The sequence below is a fragment of the Aedes albopictus genome, chromosome 3 (assembly GCF_035046485.1).
Source record: "Aedes albopictus strain Foshan chromosome 3, AalbF5, whole genome shotgun sequence".
NCBI classification, from domain to species: Eukaryota; Metazoa; Arthropoda; class Insecta; order Diptera; family Culicidae; genus Aedes; species Aedes albopictus.
Window position 1 is genome coordinate 194,240,887 of NC_085138.1, and position 27,518 is coordinate 194,268,404.

Genomic DNA, 27,518 nt, shown 5'->3' on the forward strand with positions numbered 1-27,518 from the left:
CGATTCTACGTTTAGGAGCGTAGTTTGAACGCCAATCTGCAACTGAAACAGTCGTATTCGGACTTCATCGGAGAGTATCATCGGCTTGATTATATGGAGGATGTCACCGATTCTGAAGGAATTAAAGATTCACCTTTTACCGAAAACTTAAAAAATTGGGGGATTTTCTGAAGCAGAAACGCATCTGCTTATCTAGTCTTAAACCCTCGGAGGTGGCTGCTCGCTCATCTGTTTCAGAAAGTACAAATCGCCATCAGTCTCGAAGCTCAAACGTTCTTTTAGTCATATTCTACCATCGTCCTCCATATTGGCTGGTTACTACTCCGTCTTGATGGGAAACCTTCGAGTCATCCTGGATTCAGAAGTCCAATACGCAACAGTTGGTGGATTGTCTCTCATGTTTCCGCATGTGGAACAACTGTCGAACTGACTAAACTGACTGGTCCGGATGTTTTGCGAGTCGGTGGCCGGCACCGTAAACGAACTTTCGTTTTATCATTCAAAAACTCATTCACCGAACTGGTTGCTCGATACTGCCCGAAAGCTGCTGCATGCAGAACCCTAGCTAATCACAAGTTTCCAGGAGAAGTTCTAGCCGTGACGGTCTCGAAACCGGGTCAGACGAATCGGGGTGCGCATTCTATGTGCGGCTGAAAAATTGTCCAAATTAGCAAAACAGTTCCAGAGTCAACGGGCGTAGAACATTATTAATCGCTCCTGTACCGAACACGGCAAAGAAATTCATTCCCTTTCGCTATCCGAATTTCAAGAGCGGGAGACAGACTCTAAGCTCAACCGTACACTATGGTCCTCTGGAAAGTAGGTGACTGGTACACGACCCTGTTAGCCCGACCCTATAGACCCACTACGGACACGAGACATGGACCTACAAGCACTCAGAGTTAGCAAACGACGCGTACTAAGGACGATCTTTGGCGGAGTCCAGAAGAACGGTTTGTGGGGGAGAAGTATGAACGACGAGCTCGCTGCACTTTACTGCAAACCCAGCATTCAAAGGTGGCAAGAGCCGGAAGGATACGGTGGACAAGGCATGTTGAAAGTACGCCGGATAACAACACTGCAAAGTTTGTGTTCGCTACTGCTCCAGTTGACACAAGTAGATGTGGAGCACATAGAGAGCACTACGGGCGGATCAGGTGGAGCGTCATCTGGCGACCACTGGGCGTGACCGAGCCGAGAATAAAGAGCGACAGCCAGTCTTATCTTGAATGTGATGTTCAGCAAATAAATGGAACTGGATTCTTATTTCTTTTCAGTAAAAGATTCGCTTCACGAAAAAATCCACCAGACACACCGTGAAGTCGCCCTTCCTGTTGGCGAACAATCGACAATCGGAACGACGCAGGCGCTAGAACGAGTGCAATATTATCCTCATCAGTGTGCCGTCCGTGGTTGGATGTTGTTGGTTTGGTTGGCGCGTTGGTTGGCTGGTGGTGGATGTGCACAATATTGAACCGAGGCGATGATGCTGCCCTTTCTATCCGATTTACATTTTGTATTCACGCTCAAAAGCCTCTTCGCAGGTGACGTACGTAGTAGCTACAAGGTGAAGAGAGCACTTTTCGGTAAGCTCTGCAATACCTTGATGATTTATGATCAGTGGAGAGCAGGGCCATGCAGCTGGCAATCTGCTTTATTCTTTGTTTCATACATTTGAATATTTTTTTTTGTTGTTCATCCCAGCCTTTGGATTTCCGTAGGTACACTTCGGAATAGAAGTTGACACGTGAGAAGGCGGAATTGTGCATCCATTTTTTGCTCATCCTGTGAGCTATCTAACAATGATTGATGATTCAACTCTTAAGGCGTGTCATCGAAGCTCTGTCCGTGACAAAGTGCTTTGTAATAGTTGTGACAGATCGTGTTTTCAAATATTTGCTCTGCAACCCGCGTGAAGGGACACAAAGCTAGGCGATGGAAATACGGCATCCAAAACGGCAGCGGTGCGTTTGACGGGGTTGAATACATTAGCATTTCGAATTATTTTCCCCCCAACTAGTGAAGCAGCAAGGAACATCATAAGGAATGAGGAAATAAGTTTTATTTGCTGAAGAGTTTTCAGCGCAAAGTTGACTCGTGTTGCTTAAAGAATTTTAAACCAATATTAACTTGCCTACCAGAATGCGGAACACGGTGATGAAGTTTGTGGAATGCTAAAGACTTTCAAACCGCAAATAATTCGCCAAGCGGTTGGGAGCGCCATTCGAACGGTGATAAATTGGTTTGCATTCATTGGTGGGGAATTTCAATTAGAGCAGAACAGCAGAATAATATGGAATTAAGGAAACTTCGGCAAAACAATCAAAAGTTGATACAACACAGGCATGGAAATAAGCAACTTCATCGACAACAAATGAGCTAGGAGGTTACAGATCCTCTCCGCATGGCAAGCACTTCATTCCCCAACTGTGTATTGATTACATTCACCCTTATATCCAATTTATTGATTTTTTGCCTTTCTCGTACACCAAGGTGTACCGAAAGGCTATATGTTCACTCCAAAAACAAAAATTTGATAGAGCCTCCGGAGGGGTCAAGTCTTATGAAAGGGGCCAGATATGAAAACGCTACAAACCCATCCATGCGGCACATCAAACTACGGCATTTTCGATAACGTGGTGAACAATAAGCAGGAAAGCATTCTCAGACCATATCGGAACCGGTAGTGTTCCAGAACCGGTTGCAAATGTCCCGCCGGAAGTGGCCAAGTATTAAAGTTAACCAAACCCATGCATGCGACATATCAAATAGTGGCTTTTTGATCTCCTGATGAACAGTAAACAGGATAATATTCTCAGACCATATCTGAACCGGTTGTGTCCTGGAACCAGTTCCGGGTGTTCCGTCGGAAGTGGCCAAATATGAAATTGAAATAAAACCATGCATGTGACATATCAAACCACAGCTTTTTCGATAACCTGATGAACAGTAAGCAGGAAAGCATTCTCAGACCATATCGGAACCGGTTCCAAATGTTCCGCCGGAGGTGGCAAAGCATAAAAGTTAATTAAACCCATGCAAGGGACGTATCAAATCGTGGCTTTTTTGATATCCTGATGAACAGTAAGCAGGAAAATATTTTCAGAACATATCTGAATCGGTTGTGATCCAGAACCGGTTCCGGGTGTCCCGCTGGAAATGGCCAAATATAAAAGGGAACCAAACCCATGCAAGCGACACATCAAATCGCGGATTTTAAGGCATCTTGATTTGACAAAAAAAAGTTTCCGGCCATATTGGGGACAACCGGTAGTGTTCCGCAACCGATTACGGTTGCTCCATCGGAAGTGGTCAAATGTAAAGGAGAACCAAACCCATAAATTCGACACATTTAATGACTTTTTAGGTAAGCTGATGAACGGTTAACAAAAAAAAATCATAGACCATACTTTGGAAAACCAATAGTGTGCCGAAACCGGTTCCAGGTGCCCCGACGGAAGTGGTCAAATGTAGAAAAAAAAACCAAACGCATACACGCAGCACACTAAATAACGGCTTCTTCGATAACGCGAAGAACGGTCAGTAAGAAAATAGTCTCAGGTCAGTAGTGTTCCGGAACCAGATTCGAGTGCATCGCCAGAACTGGCGAAATGCACGAATGAACCAAACCCATACATGCATTACATCAATTTGCGACTTTTTAGGAGAACTGATTAATAATTTGCATGAAACTAGTCTAAGGCCACATCAGGGACAATCGGTAAGTGGTAAAATGTGAACCGAAAGTTGTAAATGTGAAATTGAATCAAATCCATGCGTGTCGTACCATAAAACCACGCTAATTCGACAATGATTGCTGTCAAATTACCTGTGTAAACTTTCAATTCGGTAAACTAACTCTATTTTAGTTTTGTTTAGATTGTATGATTTGTTTTTGAACACAAATCTTACAGATATTGTGGTGGTACGAATTGATAGCTTGTACATTTTACGATTGTTGGCTTCCGAGGTTCACTGCGGTTGATGCACCAAATTAGAACTTTCGGAGGTAGCAGCTGCACGAGGAGCCGCTGCGGGTGTAAGTAACATCACAATATCGTATCATTCGTATTTACAGTGTATTACACTGTGACATTTGATCATTTTTTCAATTCAATAAATTTCGAATGAGCGGGGTACAAGTTAAAAAGTGTCTTATTAAAGAGTGATGAATACGCGGGGTTTGACAGTACATCAAATAGCAGCTTTTTTGATAACTTCTTCTTCTTCTTTATAGCTCGACGTTCGCATTGGAACTTGGCCTGCCTCTCTTCTACTTAGTGTTCTTTAGAGCACATCCACAGTTAATAATTGAAGGGTTTTCTTTGCCCGCCATTGCATGAATTTGTATATTGTGAGGCAAGTTCAATGATACACTATGCTCAGGAAGTCGAGAAAATGTTCCCGACCGGAACGGGAATCAAACCCACCGTTTCCGGATTGGCGATTCATAGCCTTAACCACTAGGCCAGCTGGAGACCCTTTCTTGATAACACGATGATCGATTCGTAAGAACATAGCCTCAGACCATATTTTAGACAACCGGTAGTGTCCCAAAACTAGTTCTGGGTGTCCCACTGGAAGTGGTCAAATGTAAAAGTGATTTGTACCCATGCATACGATAAATCAAAGAGGGCATCCATTAAGTACGTCACGGTCCTAGGGGGGAGGGGGGGGGGGGTTTGCGAAAGTGTGACAAGCAATGTATAAGGCATAGGAAAAACCCGTACGAAGGGGGGAGGGGGGGTCGAATATTCCCAATTTTAGCGTGACGTACTTAATGGATGCCCCCAAATCGTGGTTTTTTTAGGTAACCTGATGTACGTTAGCAATGATATTGCCTCAGACTATATTTAGGAGACCCGGTGGTGCTCCGGAACCTGTTCCGGAAAGTAACCAAATGTACCATGAGACACATCACATCACGGCTTTTTTAATAACCTGAGGAACGGTTAACTAGAAAATAGGCACATACCACATTAGAGACTACTGGTAGGGTTGCACAACCAGCGCACTAAGGGGCGTTTGGCCAATCTAGCTGGCCATACGTCATTTTTCAAAGTCGCTCGTATTGTGAAGTTGTGTACTGAATATGGAATAATGCCTTATACTCGAATATCCATCCAACAAACCTATTGTAGTAGGCTTTGCTGTTATGAAAATATGTACATTATGTCACAATAAAGAACTTCTTGCACCGAGTTGGACGTGTTTCCTTCAATTCAGTAGTGGGATAAGACCTACGTTCTGCCATATGGATTCAACATTTCAAGTTATTCATCATCAAGAAGATATTTTGACGTGTGTAACGAAACGGAACTGGTGTTCCAAAGAAATAGTTGGAAGCAAAATGAAGACATTACATAACTCTCTAGCTGGTGGTGTAACTTACGTGGTCGAGAGGAGTGCCGGGATCCGTAGAAACAGAAGTTTATGGCTGCAAGCGCTAAGAAAACGGGATTGAACAGCAGGAAAAACTGCATTACAACATCGAAGACTGGGTCATCGAGTTGGAGCTAAGGAAAACGTCGTTGGGGCTGGTGGAGTCAATAAAGTGGTTGTTCACATCGAGGACGATGTGTGTTGTCAAGATGGCCGAACTGTAGTAGTTGTGGAATAATGCCTTATACTCGAATATCCATCCAACAAACCTATACAAAATCTGCTTTAGGTCAAAGCTAGGGTTGAGGAATTTTACAATTTTTGAGTAAAGTTTGTCTCTGGTTGTTTGAATATGTTTTCAGTTTTTTAACCGCACAGTCAGTTTCAATAGACAAAATATACCACAATCGTTGCAACGAGGTGATAAAACCATTCATGTTCTCAAAATTTGTATAGTTTCTTACTTTGGGGCTCCCTCATGTGAAAACAAGCAAAGAAACATCTGCAGTTTTTGATTACTGGCGATTGCTGGGTCGAGACTTCCTATAACACAAGCACTTACATCCTTTTTGAGCCTAATAGAAAATCCAGCTGCGTAAAAGTGCGTACTTTTAAGTAATCAACGTTTTTCTGAATGAAAGCTATTGAAGAAATTGTAATTTCAGGGTCATTGCATACTTTAAGGCGTATTACAGTCTTTGGGGATAGCCGTCTGATTTTTCAAATTTAGTTCTATTTCATCAGAACCAGCCTCTTGTCACGCGGCCATGTTTTTGAGGTCAGCATCAAAATCCAGGAACGATTATTGACTGTGGCTGAATCATATCAATAACAATTATACATTTTATGGAAACTTTATTCCTGTGACGAAGAGGAGCTGATACTATTACGATTTCATTTTTAAATAAATAATTGCGAAATTAAAAATCATGTTTTGCTTAAACTAACGATTTTAAAAGGTGAAAAAAAAAATTGGTTGTGAAAAAAAGTTTCGCCGCTTTTGATTTTTGCTCCTGGAATAATGTTTGTTTACAAACTTTGCGCTGTCATGAGGAACCAAGCTGCCGAGCCGCCGCTATTGTATTCAACGAGGCGGCTGGAAGTGGGAACCAGAGATGTTGGCTCGTTATTTTACTGTGGGGCAGTATTGCGGTGACAAGAGGCTGATCAGAACCCATTCAGTTAAGCGTTTGAAGGGCATATAGTTATTCTATTTTGTTTGATTTACCAAAAATAAATGTCAATTAATTTAAAAATTGTTTAAAATGGGATTATAGAACAGGTTGAAACTGTTAACAAAGGAAAACACATCTACGAATTTAACTTTTGGCTTAAAAACTCTAAGTTAACTTCTTTTCCATCTAAATAATTTTGAGATGGAGTTCTTTACTTATAATTTTTTATCCTCGTATACATTTTGCTGAACTTACGGGATGAATGACCCATAAAAGGTTAAAATCCCTGGTAATAAACAAACAACAACAACATTTTGCTGAACTGATCGTTGAAATGATATTTATTACGTAAAGTATGCAATGCTTCACGAGTTATGAAAGTAATCGTAATATAATTGATTGATTGATTTGTCTTTATTAGAGAGACTTTCAGCCCTTGGCTGGTTCGTCTCTTATCGTAATATAAGGTGACACTGATCATACCTATCAACTTTTAGCAACGACCATTGCATAAAAGTGAAAGTTACACGTTTCATATTATTAAAACAAGTATTGGTTTCAACCCGGGAGCTTCTTGACAGCTGCCGAACAACGTCAGCGTACCTAAAAATTTTGGTCCGGGTGGTACTGTCAGATTCAAAGCGGCAAGCGCTACTTTTGAAAAGGACGGAAACCGACAATAACAAACCGAACAAAAAAACAACAAAACATTCAACAGAAACCTTTATTTGCTGTTTCCGCTTTTTTGTGGTAAATAAATGTAAATTAAGTGCGGCATGATGAATTTGTTTACTAGAAGCGAAAATTATATCTATAAAACAAGTAAAGGCAAAATAGTCGGCTTTCATAAAATTAATAAGAAACTCATGTTTTCTTCTAGTGCGGTTTAAGCACCAGCAAGTAATAAATTAGGTTACTTATGCTAACATTTTACAGCTACATATCTGGTGGCCAAGCCAAAATAGAAGTAAAAAATAATCATTTGCAGATGTTTTTTTTTCGAGTTTGATCTCCGGTTTGGTCTAGCAGGCGCAGTCACCAATTAATATGGAAGACCATTTAAACATGTGCTTTTATTACATTTCTTACAACAAAAAGAAAAATCAAAATAATTTCAATTTAATGAACATTAGTTTTTGCGCTTCTGTTGAATACGTCCTTTTGATACGAAACGCTAGCCTCTTGTTGGCTTCCACTCACCACGAAACAAAAAGGTGTTTTCGCATGAACAAAAATTGTTGCGTCAGTGAAGGATGGACCCGTTGTTTACGAACAGTAGCGACATCTGCGATTTGCAAGTAGGTACGCGAAACTGAGCTCATCTGTCAAGTTACGGAGGGGTTGATTGGTTTACTCAGTACATATTGAACTAATGCAAGAATCTATCAATATTTTTTTTTTTGTGTTTTTAAATGAGAAATGTCTTCAATAAACAATGTTCGTTTATGTAAAAAATACCCTGACAGGTAAAATGCAGCTTCCCTAAATTCGAATTTGTTGTCAAAATTCTTACATGTGATGTACTTTTGGAGTTATTTGATAAATAAATTTCTCTAAACGGTGATTTACGCCTAAAGGTAGGCAATTTCATAAAAAAGTGAAAGGCTTCCTTTAATATATCAATTATTTAATTGAAAAGGGTATTTGTAACTGTGTGAATCATGCAAATTGCATTCAAATGTCGTTTATGTAGTGTTTCAATGCTAATTGCGAATTAGATATGTGAAAATCCCCTGAAAATAATATTGGCCAGCTAGATTGGCCAAACGCCCCTTAGTGCAGCGTTTGATGCTTCGCCGGAACTACAAAAGTAAATAAAATCAATGCAAGCGATTAATATGTGTAGGAGAACAAAATCTTGACATATTAAACCCACATACAAACAGACGTCTCACGATACTCACTACGTTCTTGTTTTTAACGGTCAATAAAATATAACCTAGAATGTGCAGAAAAAACTTTATCGAAGACCGCAAAGTGATCTGTGAATGTGTAAAAAGTTATATCTTAGCTAGTTAATATCGTCTTGATATTGATCAGCTCCCAATGTTAGTGAAGGTACTCAAGCAGTCAACTGAGAAATCTGATATTATTCAGCTCTGCTTTTACACTGAACACAACGTCTGAGTATGTGCCATCAATAAGTTTTAAGTCAATTCAATGATGGCTTTGAGAAAATGCTTGCTTTTCTTAAAAAATATCAGGAGTCAGGAACAATTTGACTTGCGTCGACGGAAAGATCGTGAGAATATATACGACGAGAAAGGCACTATCACCTCTAGGTGGATTAATTTGGGTTTTTTTGTATAAGGCGCCCCTCCCCCTCGTAGAGTTTTGTTTACAAAAAAAATTCAAAATTGTAGCGTACCAACCAGTACCAACGACTTTATTAACCTTTCAGGACGTGCGCCATCAAGCAAACGAAACTACACTGCGCTCATGCTGTGTACGACGACCGAGGGTTTTTTTTGGTAGTGTTGTACTTTTTACAACAGCGTGCGCGTCCTGAAGGTTTAATTAGAGTATAATTGTGGCCACATTCTAAACGCGGGCTCGAAACCATTTTATGATCCAATATTACGCGCCAACCGATGCTGCCGAAATACAAGACAAAGAGATCTTTTACAGTCACCAAAAAAAAGCTGTCGTGGATTAGATTCCAAAAGGTGATATAAAAATCCTCATGGGCTCAAGGTTGGTTCTGACAACTTAAACTATGATCACGTCATGATCTCGGAGAAATAAGCAAGAACGGAGAGATGTTTGCAGCGTTTCGTGGCAACACTGACATAATGATTGCACAGATCGAAAAAAGAGTGTAAAATTATGTGACATATGATGCACATATTGGAGCGTGGGATATCACAGAAGTTTACATGACATATCATGTAAAATTCATGAAATATCATGTAAACTTCCATTATATGTCATGTAATTCAGCATGACACTGAGTTTTTACATGACATATAACGTAAATTTACATGACATATAATGTAAAACATCATTACACTAAGTTTACATTACTAAAATTAAGTTTACATGACGTGTAAATGTCATTATTTTTATCTGTGTGGGTAATCGCTCTTCACCCAGCGACCAAAGCAACATGATGACGTCACGGAAAATTCAATCGACTACATCTGCATTAGCCAAAAATGGAGACGGAGCCTGCTTGATGTGCGGAACAAACGTATCGCTGACATCCATTCGGCTGCGCATTACCAGGAACGATCGAGAGAAGGATAAAATCGGGCGCTGGTTCCACACGTCGACTAGAAGACGCTGCGGTGAAACGGTCTTTCGTCGATGAGTTGAAGATTCGTGCTGCGGATATTCCCGATGGCGAAAGCGTAGAGGATCAATGGAGCGTCAACAGGAACGCCTTCATCGCCACCGGCGAGAATAATTTGGTTAAGCAACGCACCCGGAGAGAGCTGTGGAACACAGATGACACCTGGAGGAGTACAGAGGAGCGATGGAACGCCAAAGCCGGGAAACAGTGAACGAAAATACGAGGAGCCAAAGCCGTAGCCCGACAGCGTCATTCAGCTCTCGAGAAGAAAGTGAAACGCTCATGTAGACGGGACAAAAGAGCGTGGGCGTACGGCGTACACCTTAGCCGACGAAAGTGAGAAAATCGGAAATACCGGTGACATACGACTCCTCTACAATGTCTCAAGATGTTTTAAGTGGGACTAAGCAGAACAGTACGATGTCCGTGAAAGACACGTCTGCACAGTTGTTGACCGACCCTGCTTTGAAAACTTTGTCAACTCTCCGACGTCAGCAAACAGGATTTCGTGCGGACCGACGTCAGCATGGATAAGTTGTGTATGCTGCACGTGAGAGGTGATTCCATCCCAGTAAAATACAAACCTCCACATTGGCGAATTCCTGCCAGTTTTTCGATTAAATGAGGAAAAGGAACATATATTTTTGGTGGGAGGAATCACCCTTCAATGTCCATAGTGAACAAGCAACGGAAACACAAAACCCATATGCGAAAACTAATATTGAGGAAGAAGTCGCAGGCGAAACTTATATTGAGGATGTAAAGCAGGCGACATTTGACAGCGAAAGACAAGAGTTAGTTTTTTTGGTGCTTCTGTGTTGATCGCACGGGCTACATTTTTCTGAACCCGACAACAGAGTTGTTCGCTGATGTACGATGAATAGTAGGGCAGTTCAGACTAGACATGGGTAACTCACTCGCGAGTCGACTCAAAGAACCGATTCACGAAACTGAGTGAATGAACCACGATTCTTTTTAAGAGTTACGATTCGCTGAAGTTCATTACGCGTACAACAAGTGCCGAAAATAGTTGGATTAACTGCGTACTTTAGTGATGTTTAGACACAGAACATTGCTATCTTTGCCAATCGATCATTTCTCAATCGTATATTGTATAGCCGACTCGCGCTAGTGATTCGACTTTTAGTGGAAGGAACGAAAATCTGTGTATCCTGTATTTATTGCGTCGACAGCTGAGTCGACGTCCATACTTTGCGAGCTAATTTCCTAGAAAACTGGACATATAAAAAAAGGAGTCGGCTCAGATCCAAAAATGACATTTTTTATCAAGTTACGGAAAAGAATTGCTGAATCGGTCAAAAGAGTCGACTCTTTTTTGAGAGCGAATCGGTAGCGATTCACTCTCAAAATTGAATCATTTTCCCATCTCTAGTTCAGACTTCAAATATGTGAAAAATTGAAAGCTCCCATATGTTCATTGAAATCCTTGGTGCAAAACTAGAGTCCTGTCAAATTTTCAGCCATTTCGGTGGTCATTTAATGGTGGCCCAAAAGCAAAATAGGTTTATATGGGAATTACTATGGAGAATTTTCGAAAAAGGTTCTCCACGCTGTAGACCATTCACACATGGATGAAGTCATAGGGTCAAAGTCTAATTGATTTTTTCAGATCTCAATGATGAATGTTGCCGAAGACCGCATCTCATTTCGACTCACGAAAAAGAAGTTATTAATTAATATTCATCAATGCATGCTTGAACAGAAGACCACAGCTCGACCGACACGCTTGACACGCAATCATAGTATGCGTGCCAATTTCTTGCACACCTTGCAGGACATTGTGTATGAAGATGCGCATTCGAGTGAGAATTTATTAAATATCTTTTTTGCCGATTGTCGAAATAAGTTCCAGTCTTCAGCAACATTCATCATTGAGATCTGAAGAATTCAACTTGACTTTGACCCAATGACTTTATCCATGTGTGAATGCTATACAACGGGGAAAACTTTTTTTGAAAATTCTCCATAGTAATTCCCATACAAACCTATTTTGCTCTTGGGCCACCATTAAATCACCACCGAAAAGGCTGAAAAATTGACAGGACTCTAGTTTTACACTAAGGATTGCAATGAACATATGGGAGCTTTGAATTTTCAACATTTTTGAAATCTGAACTTCCCTAAAATAGTTGCTGGTTGATGCTTCACCCAAGAAGATTGATATTCTCCAGAAGCAGTCCGAATGTTACCAGCCTGTGGGAGAGCTGCAAGTTGACGAAACACAGCGTAAGTCTGCAAGTGACTGACATCGTCAGATTCAGGAAGAGTCAATAAATAAGGAGATAGTTGCCGGGAAGCAGCCGAAGCGCAGCTCGCTAGGCGTACTTCCACAGCGATTGAAGGATTACGAAGTCGACGTTGCGATGTTTGCACATTTTCATTCAACTAGCTCTAAGCAGGCAATGGGCAGTGTCAAGAGCAGTGCGGAGCAGCCTTGCGAAGACTTCGTCGGGAGGAGATCAAATCTTTCTGTTGATATACGTCTACGACATGGTTATTGCAAGCACCCAAGGATGGGAACACTCACTTGCAAAGAGTTACACTCACTTGCTATTTTCTCAGCTCAGAAGCATGCAATCAAGAAACGATGTATGGACGACTTTTGCATTGTGATTTTGTCTAAAACTTTGCCGAATAGAGTAGGGGTCGCACACGCATACCGAAGTCGTGAGGGAGCTGCGAAGGCAACTTTCCACGAGGTGAATGTAAATTACACTCACCTCGTGGAGAGTCTCTTTTACAACTCTGTCATGACTTTGGTATACGTGTACGACCCCTACTCTATTCGGCAAAGTTTTGGACAAAACAACAATGCAAAAGTCGTCCATACATCGTTTCTTGATTGCACGCTTCTGAGCTGAGAAAATAGCAAGCAAGGATCGGTATATTCGCTTCACTCCATTCATATTCACTCCTCTTTGCTGAAGCGAATCGAGAAAGATGCAGCAAACGGATTGTCGTGATCAAACACGCAACCCCATCGCCAGTGGGAAGCGATGTGCAAATTGTTTGACATCGATATTCGTTGCTGGTAAGCGATCGAAGCGGTTATTATCATAATTAGAAGAAAATTTCCACATATAATGTATTCATTTTTAGTGTATTGTTGTTGAAATGCTAGATTATCAAATAAAACAATAAACATTTTTTGAAAACATCAAAAAACGTATGCACAATATTACTCGTATCACTCACGAATCTCATCACCGCTCGATCGCTTGCGATGCGAATGTGGACGAATGAGTAATTTCCAAGTGTTGCTTCCCACCGTTCGCCGGATTCTGCCGTCGTCGCTGACAAGCAAACACACAAACTAAAGCGACAACCGTTCGCTGCTGACTGTCTTCGACTCCCTTTACCGTTACCTCTGGTGTTCCTCAGGGCAGCCATCTAGGTCCGTTCTTGTTCCTTCTGTACATGAACGACGTCAACTCTATCTTGGAATGCTTCAATCTATCATATGCTGATGATCTGAAGCTTTACTACGTTATCCACGGACATCGGGACACCAGTTATCTTCAGCAACAACTTGAAGCATTCGCTGACTGGTGCCGCCTAAACCGGATGGTGTTGAATGTAACGAAATGCTCAGTCATCTCGTTTGGACGAAAACGATCACTTTTACATCATGACTACTACCTGGATGACACCTATTTAAAGCGGCAAACTACTGTAAAGGATCTGGGTGATATGATGGATGCTAAACTTGATTTCAAGTATCATGTCGCTTATATCGTTTCCCAGTCAACCAGTCATCGTATAAGATGTTGCATAAGATGATAAAGTGGAGGCGATATGCGTACATTTTACATGCGCCTAAATGGAGGCATGTACGCATATGGCCTCCACTTTATCATCTTATGCAACATCTTATACGATGACTGGTTATCTGGGTTCTAAGGCATCCTCACAGTTGGGCTTTGTATTTAGGTTTGCAAAAAAGTTCAAAGACGTACACTACCCGTCATAAGTACGGACTCACAAAAAGTATTGCAACAATATTGCATCACCCTGACTCACCTCGATATCTCTAAAACCAGATCACCTACAAAAATGCCGCCTTCAGAAAAGTTGTTGCTTTTGGGCTTCTGAATAACTTTGCTGAAGACAGCATCTTTGTAAGTCCTCAGGTTTTGGAGATACCGAGGTGAGTCAGGGTGATGCAATATTGTTGCAATACTTTTTGTGAGTCCGTACTTATGACGGGTAGTGTATATTGTCTGAAGTCACTTTATTGTTCGCTGGTTCGACCGATCCTTGAATATTGTTCTGTTGTATGGGCCCCTTTTTACCAGAACGAAATTCTGCGTATTGAGGCTATTCAGCGCAAATTTATCCGCTTTGCGCTACGGCACCTAGGTTGGCAGGATCCTTACAATCTCCCTAGCTACGAAAGTCGTTGCAAGTTGATTCGTCTTGAGCTACTTCAATCTAGAAGAAGTGTTGCGAAAGCTTGCTTCATAGCCGACCTATTACAAGGTGATGTTAGTTGTGCTTCTCTTCTTGAACAAGTTGGAATTCATGTCCCTAGTCGTAGTCTTCGTTTTCATAATTTTCTGTACATTCGTCCCGCTAGAACTAATTATGGACAAAATGAACCTTTACAGAGTATGTGCCGCGTTTTTAATCAATGTTACGATGTTTTCGACTTTAGTGTTTCTCGTGTAGTAAATAAGAATAGATTTAAAAATGTATTGTGTTAGAGTAAGATGAGCGTACATGTCATTTAACCTGTTGATGAATAAATAAATAAATTAATAAATAAAAAAAAAGAAGATGAAAAGTTGAATTCAAGGACCCTGATAGCAAGTGAGTGTAACTCTTTGAAAGTGAGTGTTCCCATTCCTGCAAGCACCAATGAAGCGGAAAACAACAGAACAGAATCGCAGAGCTGCAGAAGACAATCAAGTTGTCATTACTAGGAGCGGTAAACCAGTTCTTGGACGTCATGAACGTCAGTCATGATAGTCCTAATATATTGGCATACTGATGCATTTTGTTTATTTATTTATTTATTTATTCATTTATTTATTTATTTAGTTTGGTTAAAATCATCTGACAAAATGTCTTAATGAAGTAATAATATTAAAAGTAATTTTACTAACACTTACAACAATGGTCAATGAACAATAGACAGACAACCTAACATAATGCACATAAAAAAAGATTCATAAAAATAACATAACTAATGCAGCTGTCTATCCTCTTCACGAAAACTCCTGGAAATCCGCTGTTTGAAAGTATCCGTAGTAATATTGAAGTCGAAGGCGTAATGGAATTCATTGAATCGTGATGCAACGTATCGTAAAGGGTCATGCTGTCCATATCCAGTTGATCGGAGAGGGAGATATAGGAAATTCCTGAACCGCAGAGGTCTTTTTGGGGCGTAGATTGTAAGATTAGCCAAAATTTCCGATGAATCGATTTCCCCGGTCAGCACTTTTGCGGCAAACACTGCTTGAGCAATTGATCTCCTACGTTCAAGCGTATCAATTCCCAGAAGTAGGCATCGATGTTCGTACGGTGGAAGATTGTCTGGATCATTCCACGGTAAATGGCGTAGAGCATATCGAACGAATTTTCTTTGGATAGTCTCCAACCGCATTATCTACACTCTTTGATACGGGCATCAAATAACTAAGCCAAATTCCAAAATTGACCTCACAAGTTCACAATACAATGCTTTGAGGCAGGTGGGATCGCTAAACTCATCAGCTACCTTGAAGATAAAACCAAGTTGTTTGCTGACCTTGGCCGCGATATCTGCATAATGTGGCTTGAACGTTAGCGGTGCATCCAGCAGTTTCATCTCGCTGCAGCTGTTGATCATTGATCATATAATCAAACAAAATTAACTTCAGCTTTCGATGAAAACTAATAACGTTGCATTTTTGGACACTAAGTGTTAGGAAATTTTGGCTACACCAATCGCTGAACTCGTTGATCAGCTGTTGTAGGCGCAAGCAGTCGATAAGGCTGCGAACTACCACAAAAATATTGACGTCATCTGCATAAAAGACCCTGCATCCTGGAGGAAGAACTAGTCCAGTGTCGTTCAGGAAAATAGTAAACAACAATGGTCCCAAGTTACTTCCTTGCGGTACCCCAGAAATTTTGGTGAAGTTGACTGAGAGGGCTGAGCCAAGTTTTACACAAAGTTTGCGATCTTTTAAATAGGAGTTAAAGCACTGAACCAAGTCAGCAGATACGCCAATCTTTTCCAATTTGGCTAATAGGATGGAGTGATCAACTCGATCAAAAGCAGCTTTAAGATCAGTGTACACGACGTCTAGCTGTGCACCCTGCTCAATATTCCTTACGCATGACGATATGAAAGGAGCAAGATTAGTTACTATTGATCTTCTTGGATGAAATCCATGCTGATCCGGAGAAATATAAGTTTTGCAGCAAGAGAACATAGCGTCGTTGATAATTATTTCGAAAACCTTCGAGCACGCACAGAGCGATGTGATTCCTCGGTTTTTGTATACTGGGAACATGAAAGAAGATTTCCACAGCTCAGGAAACTCACTTTGTAGCAGAGAGAGAAATAAAGGGTTTTGTCAACGGAACTATTAGCTCGGCCGAGCAGTTTTTTAGGATGCAGGGTGGAACACCGTCCGGGCCTCCTACACAGATAAAAATAATGAGATTTACACGTCAAGTAAACTTCTTGCGCTGTCGTAGCACGTGCATCATTGAAAACCTGCTTGAAGCGTTCAGCAAAAAGATTGCTTTTCTCACTAGCAGAGCTTGCGCGTTTTTCTCCGAGATAGATTTCAGCAGGCAGGCCATCCTCATTTCTCTTTGTCTTGACAAAAGACCAGAATGATTTAGGATTTCGGCGGAGTTTATTCTGCATGCGTATAGTATAGCATTTGTAGAGGTGGCGGTTGTACATGCGATAATCGTTGCTAGCAATAGAGAATGCGCGCTTGATGAACACATTTTTAACCCGGCTATAGTTACGAAGTGCTTTAGATCTTAAACGCTTCAGGTACTGAAGTCGAGCATTACTCCACACTGGCTTTGGAATCGGGTTTTGCAGAGGCACATGGACAGCTATTGTTTGACTCAATTCTGAGTAAAAAGGCAAACCACTTCGTTGACATTAGAACATGTGTCGAGAAATTGCCAGTCAACTTGTGCTAGTGACCAGGTCGTTACTATCCAGTCTTGATGTAACAGTACCAATCGAATTGATGTGGTTGTTGATATATGCCACATCAGATTTACGGACCGGAGGAATATATGGAGCGTCGATACTAATAACGCGATTGAGCAGCTTAATTTTCACCCACAACTGCTCCACTGCCGTGCTCACCAATGTAGTGTCTAAGCTACAGCGAAAACGCGTCGAAACTGCTATCAGAATTGCCACCACGTTTTTTGGTGCTATTCAACGGATTCCGACCGTTCCGGAAAACCGTAAAGCGGTCACCAAACAGTTGTGCAGAATAAATCCGATCATCGAGCCAGGTCTCAATGAGCACCAACACATCATAGTCAGTTTCGGCAATAGCTACGAAAAACTCGTAGATTTTAGTTCACAGCCCACGAACATTCTGATAGTAGATCAGGAGTCTATCTGTTGATATTTCTGATGTAATGTCTGTTGCACTGCTATGGGTGCCAGGTGAGGCGCTGACTTGACTACGGTGCTCCGGCGAAGCATTACTGCAAGCAGAAAGGAGCTCAGGGTGCGAAAGAACGCTATTGTCATAATACTTGCCTGTGCAAGCAAGGTGGGTGCCCCCTTCGCATGTACCGAACACAGGAACGGAACGCCTTGGATGGCAAGAACTATCAGCAGTGTTGAAAAATCCGCAAGGCTCGACTGTGTCGGGTGGCTTGGGGGCATCCATCGAGCTTTTTGACATGCGTTCCGTTGCCAGCAAACTGATGTCATCAAGATTTCCAACGTTCGCTACTTCTTGACAAATTGGAGAACACTCCACGGTTCTCGAAAACTCTCTGGAGATGCTAGGCGATGCAGGGAATTCGTATTGGCGTCCTGGCGTAGCATTACTACAAGTGGGAAGGGATTCAGGGAACGAAAAAACGCTATTGTCATAATACTTGCCCGAGAAAGCAAGGTGGATGCCCCCCTCGCCTTTACCGAGCACAGGAACGGAACGGCTTGGATGGCAGGAACAAACAGCTTTGTTGGATTTTCCGCAGGGCTCGACTGTGTCAGGTGGCATGGGGGCATCCATCGAGCTTTTTGACATGCGTTCCGTTGGTAGAAGTCCGGTGTTAATCCTTAGTGTACTGGAGTAACCAAGGTTTCCATCGCTGGTGTTGTTTTGTCCATACGAGGAACCTTCATGGGTCCCCAAAAATCCCGGTCCGTTGACAGATTCTCAAACTCTCGGAAGAAGATACCCTTCGGCCAGGCCGATGGGTCCAAAGCAGTTCCTCTCAACTCTTTACTAACACCGATTTTGAAGGAGATGAAAGCAAACTGATTTAGGTCAGCGTCTTTCCGCACAAGCTTTCGAACTTCAACGTGCTCATCAGTATCAAGGCAAATCTAATTCTGAGATGTTATCCTCAGTCGCGGTGCGAGCAATCCTGGATAGGTACAGCCAAAACTTTTCAGCCGGTTTTGCAACGGTCGCAACAGTCTTGCCATTTTTCTCCACAGTTTTTGGAATCAACAATTACACACAAAATCATACACGTTTTAATTTACTACGTTTAAAACACCAAGAATTTTCAATTCACAGAATGGACAATTGATAGCACAGCTGATAAAGTCCGCAGTGATGCCAGAAAAACTACTTGAGAATTGATGGAGAACGGAACAGCAGCCCTGCAACATTTTGTGTCGGAGAACATGACAGCAGATTTGTAGATGTAGCCCGTAGGCATCATAAGGAAGAAGATGTTTTCGTTAACGGAGGTCTTAGTTAGCAAGCACGGCGAAATGACTGATTCGCAGTGAAATTACACCGTTCAACACAAAATTTTCTAATGGGATGAGAAAAAAACTCTAATTAATCCACCTAGCGGTGGTAGCGCCTTTCTCGTGCGGATTGAGTCAGAAATCTTGGAAATTCTGGTCGCCATTTTTGGACTCCGTACATCTTCCCCATACCAAATATACCCATATTTTATGGTTTTGGAAACTAAAACTCTATTAAAGAGCCGTCATCTTGAATTCTCAGCAGCCATCTTGGATTTTAGACAACTATCTACGGTCGCCATTTTTGGTCTCCAGACATCTTCCCCATCCTAAATTTACCCATATGCATGGCTTTAGAGCCTAAAATATCATTAAACAGCCGCCGTTTGAATTATTAGCCGCTACCTTGTATTTAAGCTCGCCGTTTTGGATATTCTGGTCTCCATTTTTTGTCTTCTGACATCTTCCTCGTATCAAACATACCCAAAGTGCATGGTTTTGGAGCCTAAAACTCTATTAAACAGCCGGCATCTTGAATTTTAAGTCGCCATCTTGAATTTTAGGCCAACATCGTGGAAATTTTGGTCTCCCGAGATAAATTACGCACAACATTCGTCAACCATGCTAAAGGATACAAAAATCGGCGATGTTTGATGTGTCGCATGATAGGGCATGGTTCAGTTTTATATACGGCCAGTTCTACCGGTGCTGGTCCGGATCACTGAGATGATCGCCTTGACCGATCCACACCATTTTCTACAGCAAACAATGCGGTAAAATTCCGGTTCGATTCGAGCTATAATCCGAAAAATCGGCCAATGGGAAGAGCCTTTAAAATGAGTGAACTTTTTTTGCGCACAGACATACATACATACACACATGCAGACATCATCTCAATTCGTCGAACTGAGTTGATTGGTATATGTGACTTGACCCTCCGAGCCTTCTATCGAAAATTCGTTTTTTGAGTGAACATAAAGCCATTCAGTACACTTCGGTGTACTGAAAGTATCTGTTCCACTTTCGCCATCACGTATCGGTGACCTTGTCCTGGCCTACCAATTGGTTATGTATATTACAAAATTGTTATATTCCACGATTTAAAAATCTTTACCTCGATGAGCATTCGCCTGAATGCTTTTCATTTCTTTGCCTTTCGACAGCTAAAACCAACAAACCAACCGACGATTCATCACGAATGTTTAACAAACACCAACTGAGGTCAATCAAGCGGAAACATGCCATCCGAGATTTGTGTTCTAATCGGATTGTACCTCGCGTACTCGTTTCGGCGAAAAACCTAGTCTCCAAATCAAAGCGGACATATTCACCATCAACAATTTTGATATTTAGCCCTCTCGCTCTATCTGGTCCAATCTGGCCGCATATTGCATTCGCGATGACATATTTTTCCATTTAACAGCCTGTTCACGTTGGATTCGCAAAGCGTTTGTCATGTATCGCTGGTTGACATGTCCGGTTTATGCTAACCGAGGCAGAGCATATTTTTTTACACGACTGTACCGAAAGCTGACCGCTTGCGTTGCCGGGGAGCTCTGGCATTCAATAGTGTTGTTCCGTAACACTGGCACTGAAAATCTCTAAATGTTTGAGTCTAGTGACCGAAAATAAAACAACTCACCTAGTTATTCTAGATGGAATTGCGGGGAAATATGACATCACAGATAATCGGATGTAATTTGAAAATATTATCTGACTATTTGACGCTTTCAAAAGTTTCATAAAAATCCTATAATTCCAGCTTAAAATTATACACATATACAATTTGCTATAGATTTTACAGTTTTTGCTGGCGATTTTCTACTGAAATTGTATGCTTTGGCGTTCTCGATTTGGAAAATTCTTTAACTAAACAAGGAAAGCTAAACTCTCCGAAGTTGTACTGAATTTTATGTAAAACTCCATGATTTACGTGTGAATTAAAGCAAAATTGATTGTCCATCTATAGTGGACGTTGTATTATACAACAAATTGGGAAAGCTTACTCTGAATATAATTTATTTTACATAGCAATGTAACACTGACATAAATCTGCGGCTTGATATATAATGCTGCATTTCACTATTTGAAGCCTACCTACTTACCTCAATGCTCTTATGTTACAATAACTTAAAATTGTTATGTCTGTTTTTCTGTGACGTTGCCATGTTTGTCATTGCAGTACGGAATTCCGTATGAGCGCAATTTTTTCTATACCATACCACTTCTCACCATTGTCTCCATTCATCTAATTTTTTATGTGCTCCACAGCGACAAGGCTGCATCCACGGGGAAGATCTGCCGTATCTGTTTGGTGCACCGCTGGTCGGGGGATTCAACCACTTCACCCGAAACTACACGAAATCTGAGCTGGCGCTGTCGGAAGCGGTCATGATCTACTGGTCCAACTTTATCCGCACGGGGTAAGTATTCACGACGCGGTTAGGATTGTGACTTCCTTATGTGCAGGTATAACTCTCGCTTCGTAGACTGTGTTTGAATAACATGACCATGAAAATGGCATATAGTTGAACTTGAAATTATAGTTTTTTTTTCTATACATGACAATTGTTTGGAATCAACTTAGTTTTTTTGTAGAAAAATCATTTGTTCCTTTTTTAAATTAGGGTATTTGTTCACTACAGGTTAATAGGAGATTCTTAAAACGCAAAGTTTGGAAAGTACGTACCATCAAATAGGTAGTTCAAAAAAGATCTATTCCACGAATGTTCAGCTAAGAGACAGCATGCTACCTTGTTGAATTCTCAAAGCGAGTCATCCATGTTCGTTGCTGCAGGCTACGCAGCTATCCTTGAGATTGGGATGTGCACTAGCACCTCTCTGAAGTAATGCCTTCTGGGTGGTTCCGGAGAGACGAAGGGTGCCCCAATAAGTAGTTCTGGCTTCTACTTTTGTTGTAGAAACCGGTCCTCAACCACACACTACTTTGACCTCTCTGTTCAGGTGTCTCTTAAACAGAACCATGAGAGGATAGGTTTTGATAAAAAAAAAACTAGTCACTGAAGCTAACGTCTAAGCTTTCCCATATGATATGGTGAGCATTAGCTTCACTTTCAACAATTATCGTAAGACCTTTTGAATTTCAGACACGAGCTTAGCGACAATTTCGTGATCGACAAACTCGCATGCTCGAGGCATGACACGAGATTATGCCATTAAAAAAGAGCGGTTACCGTCTTCAGACAAAGGCTGTACAAACTGAATGAAACTTAAGAATAGAGTTCATAAATTAAAAACTGCTTAAAAAGAGGGATGCTTGGGCAAAAGTTAAATCAAGGCTTAAATGAAGCAATATAGTGCGCGAGAATAGGTCTAGCTGTTGAGCATTTAAGTTGGAGCCAAGGACGTTTCCAGGAAGATCCCAGAGAATTCAAAGAAAGGAGGTTCCAAGGGACTTCAGGAGTCTTAAAGGACGTTACAACCTCCTAAAATGCTCCTGAAACCACTTGATACCCTTTGGATCTCTCCGAAACTCCCATGAGATCTCTGGGCACACCTCTGAATCCCCTTGGGACCTACTGAAACGCCCCAGAGACCTAATAAAATGCTCCTTAGACTTCCTGGTACTCCCTGAGGTACCCTAAATAAATACTCCTATGAGTTCCAGGAGTAACCTTTCTAACCCCAGTAAACTCTCATGAAACCGTCTAAAACCTCCCGAACCCCCATCAAACTATCTTGAGACCCCTATAACGCCCGCAGGACCTCCAGGTACATTCACGAGACGCAACGCGAGCCAAGACACGACAATTATTGCTCTTACAATTCTTACAAAATAGTTAAAAAAATACCTTTATGATGACCGGTTTTGTGCTCGATGCAGCCCATCTTTGTAGATGCCCGAAACCTGCAGCGCACCACTGTAAAGAGTACTACATCACCAAAAACTTTGCTTGCCGAATTCAGCGCGAGTTCGGTGCTCGTGAATGTCGTGTTTATTCTTAGGTTGCGCTAGTCATAAAGTTGCACTAATATACAATTTGATAGTGACTTCCAGGTACCCCTCTGGAACCCACTGAGAACCTTTGAAATACCGTAAGACTCCCTAAACCCCCTGGAACGCTCCTGAGATCTCCTGGTTAAGCCTTGAAATTCCCTGGAACTGGCGTTTCAGAGGCCCCTTCTTCTTCTTCTTCTTCTTCTTCTTCTTCTTCTTCTTCTTATTCTTCTTCTTCTTCTTCTTCTTCTTCTTCTTCTTCATCTTCTTCTTCTTCTTCTTCTTCTTCTTATTTATGGCTCGACGTCCCAACTGGGACTTGGCCTACCTCGCTTCAACTTAGTGTTCTTTGAGCACTTCCACAGTTATTAATTGAAGGGCTTTCTTTGCCTGCCATTGCATGAATTCGTATATTGTGAGGCAAGCAGGGTACGAAAAACGGATCACGCCGAAAAACAAACGCTTTGTCCTAAGCGGTTCATGTTGGTAACAAAGGCGCTCCGCAACAAACGCATGTCAGGCGATGAGAGCAATAAAACAAACATCGTTTGCCGTGAGTGTGCTGATATTCCGGCTTTTCTGCTGAAATTTTCGACCCACATTATCGAATTCATAAGCATTTGGACGAAATAAGACTCTTGCAAACCGCAGAGTTGAGTTTCAATTGTAAAACAATGCGAAAATCACGATATGAGTAGAACGAGACAAATATTCCTACCGTTTTTGTTGTGAACAAACTCGGGAGCGATTTTGTCATTATCTGCTAACGAAAAAACAAAGCGTTGTTGCCGTGCTTTCTTTGTTGCCTATTATTCGCTTGCGGTGGCATATTCTGCGTACACTGGAGGCAAGAACAATGATACACTATGCCTCAGGGAGTCGAGAAAATTTTCCCGACTGAAACGGGAATCGAACCCGCCGTCTCCGGATTGGCGATCCATAGCCTTAACCACTAGGCTAAGTGGAGACCACTAGGCTAACTTCAGAGACCCCTGAAACTCCTTAAAACACCTCCGAGACCCACGGGAACCTCTAAGACTTCCTGAAACTTCCCTAAGAACTAATAGAGCGTCGTCAGTATCACTTCGTCCATTTTCGTCCGGCCGTTGTTCAGCACAGTCAGTGCTGCCTTCATGGAGCGAACCGTTCGCTCTAAAACCCCACCCATGTGAGGTGCGCTGGGTTGGTTTCAGCTGGTCCTCGAATCCATACATTCGTCCTCAGAAACCGCTTTCCAAACAATCGTCGACGTAGTGGTTTTCGACGATGGTCACTGCTGGACCATCTCCTTCGCGTTCAGGTTCTTGACGTACTGCACCGAGCAGCGAGCTCCTCGACCCAAAGTTCACTACATCCATCACATGTCGGCTTCTCCGATGGATTGTTTTGGAACGGAAACCCTCCGGTGCCCCCTAAAACGCTCCTGGGACCCTCTGATGCGCCTCTCAAATCCCTGAAATTTTCAGAAACCCCTGAAATCTCATAGAATTCTCTGATACGCCCCAGAGACTTCCAGGTATTCCTGAGAGACCACCTGAAACGTCTCGGAGCGCTCTGGAACGCCTCTGAGACTCCCTAATGCTCACTGGGACCCCCTGAAACGTCCCTGAGGCCTCCTGAACGCCCGTTAAATCCACTGAAACGCTCCTGAACTCTTCTGTGATTCCCCTGAGACCTCGCGGAGTGCACCTGAGGCCCGCTGGAACTCCCTTAAAACCCCTTGAAACACTCCTGGTATTCCCTGGAGACCTCTAACACCCCTGATGCCCACTGAAACGCCATTTAGACCTTCTTATACCTCCTGAAACACCACTGAGATTTCCTGGTACCTGCATGAAACCCCATGGAACCCCTGGAAACACCTTTGAGACCTCCTAGTTCCCCTTAAAGCTTCCTTAAACGCTCCGGAGTCCCTCTAGAACTCTTCTTGAACCTCATGAGGCACTCCTGAGATTCGCTGGAACTCATTGAGGCCTGCTGAAACTCCCCTGCAACTTCTATTCGTTCTCCTCTATAAACGCTTTCTGACCACCGTGGCCTAAGTAACCGTCATTGTTGCATTTTATAAGACATTGCATTTTTTATGCAGGGCAAAGAAAGGTGCATAAATTAAAAGTAATTAAGTACACAAAATACTCTGCATAAAAATAGATTTTAGCGTAATATATCATGTTATCACTTTGAGTCTTGCTGGGTTACATGATACGTGTATAATTGAAGGTTACATAATATTCAATGACATATGCATGCTATCCCATGTAACATTTTATAGTCAAATAGACTAGAATAAGTTCTTAGAACCATTATAAGACCAAAATAAAAGGTATAAGGTTTTATGACGATTCTGAAAACTTCTACAAGACAAGGCTATCAAAATGTTACTTGGGATGCCATCTTAATTTCTGTGATATCCCATGCTCCAAGTGGAACCATCACGGCATGCTTCAGAAGATCGTGGAAACGCTACTCCCACGGCACGATACAAGACCATAGGGACCATACCCTATAGCCAAACATAGCATAGCGAACGATGAACTCAGGCTCCGGGTCCAAGGCCATCAATTTCCGGAGAGGTGGAAAAGGCAAAGGTTGGTTTTACTGCCCAAACACGATCCCCCTTTCGATCCGTCGGCATACAGATCTACTTGCCTTCTGGACACCGCCGGAAAACTGTTGGAACGGATCATTCTGTCAAGGCTAATGGTCTACACCGAGAAACCCGATGAATCTGGTATCTCGGATAATCAGTTCGACGGTGGAGGCTGTAACCAGAACGGCCAAGATAGCGCTCTAGAAGGAGCGAACGGGAATCCGCTATTGCGCGGTCGTCACGCTGCGCTGGATGTAAAGAATGCGTTCAACAGCGTCAGCTGGGCCGCCATCGAGTGTGCCATACACCACCCAGGAGTCCCGGTTAGCTTATGCCGGATACTGGAGAGCTATTTCCAGAATAGGGAGCTAATCTATGACAGCGAGGAAGGCGTGATGAACTACATCATCAACTTCGCAAATCAATGAAAGCAGCCAAACAGGGCCGAGAAAAGCTCATGGCATAGTGACGATAACGTTATCCAGTCAGACTGAAGGTAGGTAACTAAGTCAACTCAGACAGAGGCCTTCGCATTCGCGGGAGGCTCGACTAAGACGCCAGATGCGACTGCTTTCAAAAAGCACTTACAAAAGAGTGCAAGTCAGTCGGGAGAAGAGGCACTCGCAAGGCCAGGAGAATGATATCGCCGAAGCGAAAGGCCGTGATGCGGGGCCAGCAAGGCACCCCAGAAGGTTGGGAAAACGCCGGTGGAAGGAAGTAGGGGGATGTGACTTTGTGTAGCAACCACAGGTTAGGACGAGTCGTCCATCCATCCGTGGGCAGACGGAAACAGAATCCGAAAATGAAGCTAGAGTAGGTATAGCAGTTGCCAGTAAGCGAGATAAGTGTTATGCTTGCGTCATCAACACAGACGAGTTCAAATATTGGAAAGTTATGAAAAGCGATGCTGAGCTCACGGCTCTGGGAGCCGTTGTAAGTATTAAACATACTCGTACCGGTGAAATGATCCATGAGCTTAAAAAGGACAACGAGCGCGAGGACCACACCTACAAATGCTTGGCGAAAAAGTACAGGTTCAAGCTCTTATTCCCGGAGTGACTCTCCATTGAAAAAAAAATGTGGATTTGGATCACGGATCCAGAGGAGTTCAGCATGGCAACAGTGCGAGGTGCATGTGGCCACCGCAGCCAACCAGTTGCAGAAAGCTCCCTTAAGAATGCAGGTTGATGCAGCTTGATCCGTTAAAGTAGAGAAACAACAGGTGGAAAGGGCGGTGTGCTCGTTGAGCATTTACCAGTTTGCTTCAGGTAATTCGAACCGAAATACAAGATGAGACTACAAAGTCGAGGCAGGCAAAAGCTTTATAGGCCATGTAGAAGTGAAGTCACAAGGTTGCATGAAACCTCTCAAATGCTTGATTTGTTCCGGAAAATCCTAACACAGCAGATATCCGACACTGGAAGACCGAATTTCCAGGCCTAATAAAGAGCCTCAGCTATTGCAGTTCAGGTAACGCAGCCAATCACTTATCACTATGGCGCAACCAAGCATTTTTAGTTCAGGCCGGGTACTGAGTGCCAGACGGATATTGTATGGATGGATCCATACCGCAAACTCACTGAAATTGTGGGGTTTGCAAAATCCCTTAAGCGGTAATGCCCCAATCCCAGATGCAATTCCAAGCCTGAGCTTGAGCTTGAGCTTGATTGACCGCCTGTGGATGCTGTTCCAATATCGCCTGACCAATGATCCAATGAGATATCTACCGGAGACTAGCAGGCATCTTGCAGTGTGTGAGTTTCGGTGATCTTCTATTTTTAGGCGACAATTGCGCCTGCCACGTCAGGCTGCTGGTCAACATGGGGAAGGGGAGGATCGTTTGTATCCACAGCAGACCAAATATACCTCTGCGTCTGCACAAATTCGTGCGGATGTCGAAGAGTGTTGGTGATAATGGTTGGCCAAAGGGTTCACACATTGGTGCGTGGATGCCAAGCGTAAGTTGAATGATTAGTGTGTTTATTACTGTGAAAATAATGCGGCACAGTTCGCTTGATTGCATAATCTGTAGGCGTTATCTGATAAATTGACACTGTGCTGTGAAATTAGGAAGAAAGGGAAACGGCTTTTTCAACAAGTTTCTGCTCTGTCGATGGCTATGAACATGTGAATATACACATAAGTTGTGTATACAGAGAGGAGAGAGAAAGTATATAGAAAGATACCTACAG

The 27,518-nt window shown here is 42.4% G+C and overlaps 1 protein-coding gene across 1 annotated transcript in view; it reads left to right on the forward strand.

Annotated features, from left to right (window-relative positions):
* Window positions 1-27,518, forward strand: part of LOC109427199 (neuroligin-4, Y-linked) — a 231,187-nt gene that overhangs the window by 140,862 nt on the left and 62,807 nt on the right. The window contains exon 9 of the mRNA XM_062857113.1: window positions 21,050-21,201. Coding sequence (XP_062713097.1) covers window positions 21,050-21,201 — 152 coding nt within the window. The remainder of the gene's footprint in view (window positions 1-21,049; window positions 21,202-27,518) is intronic.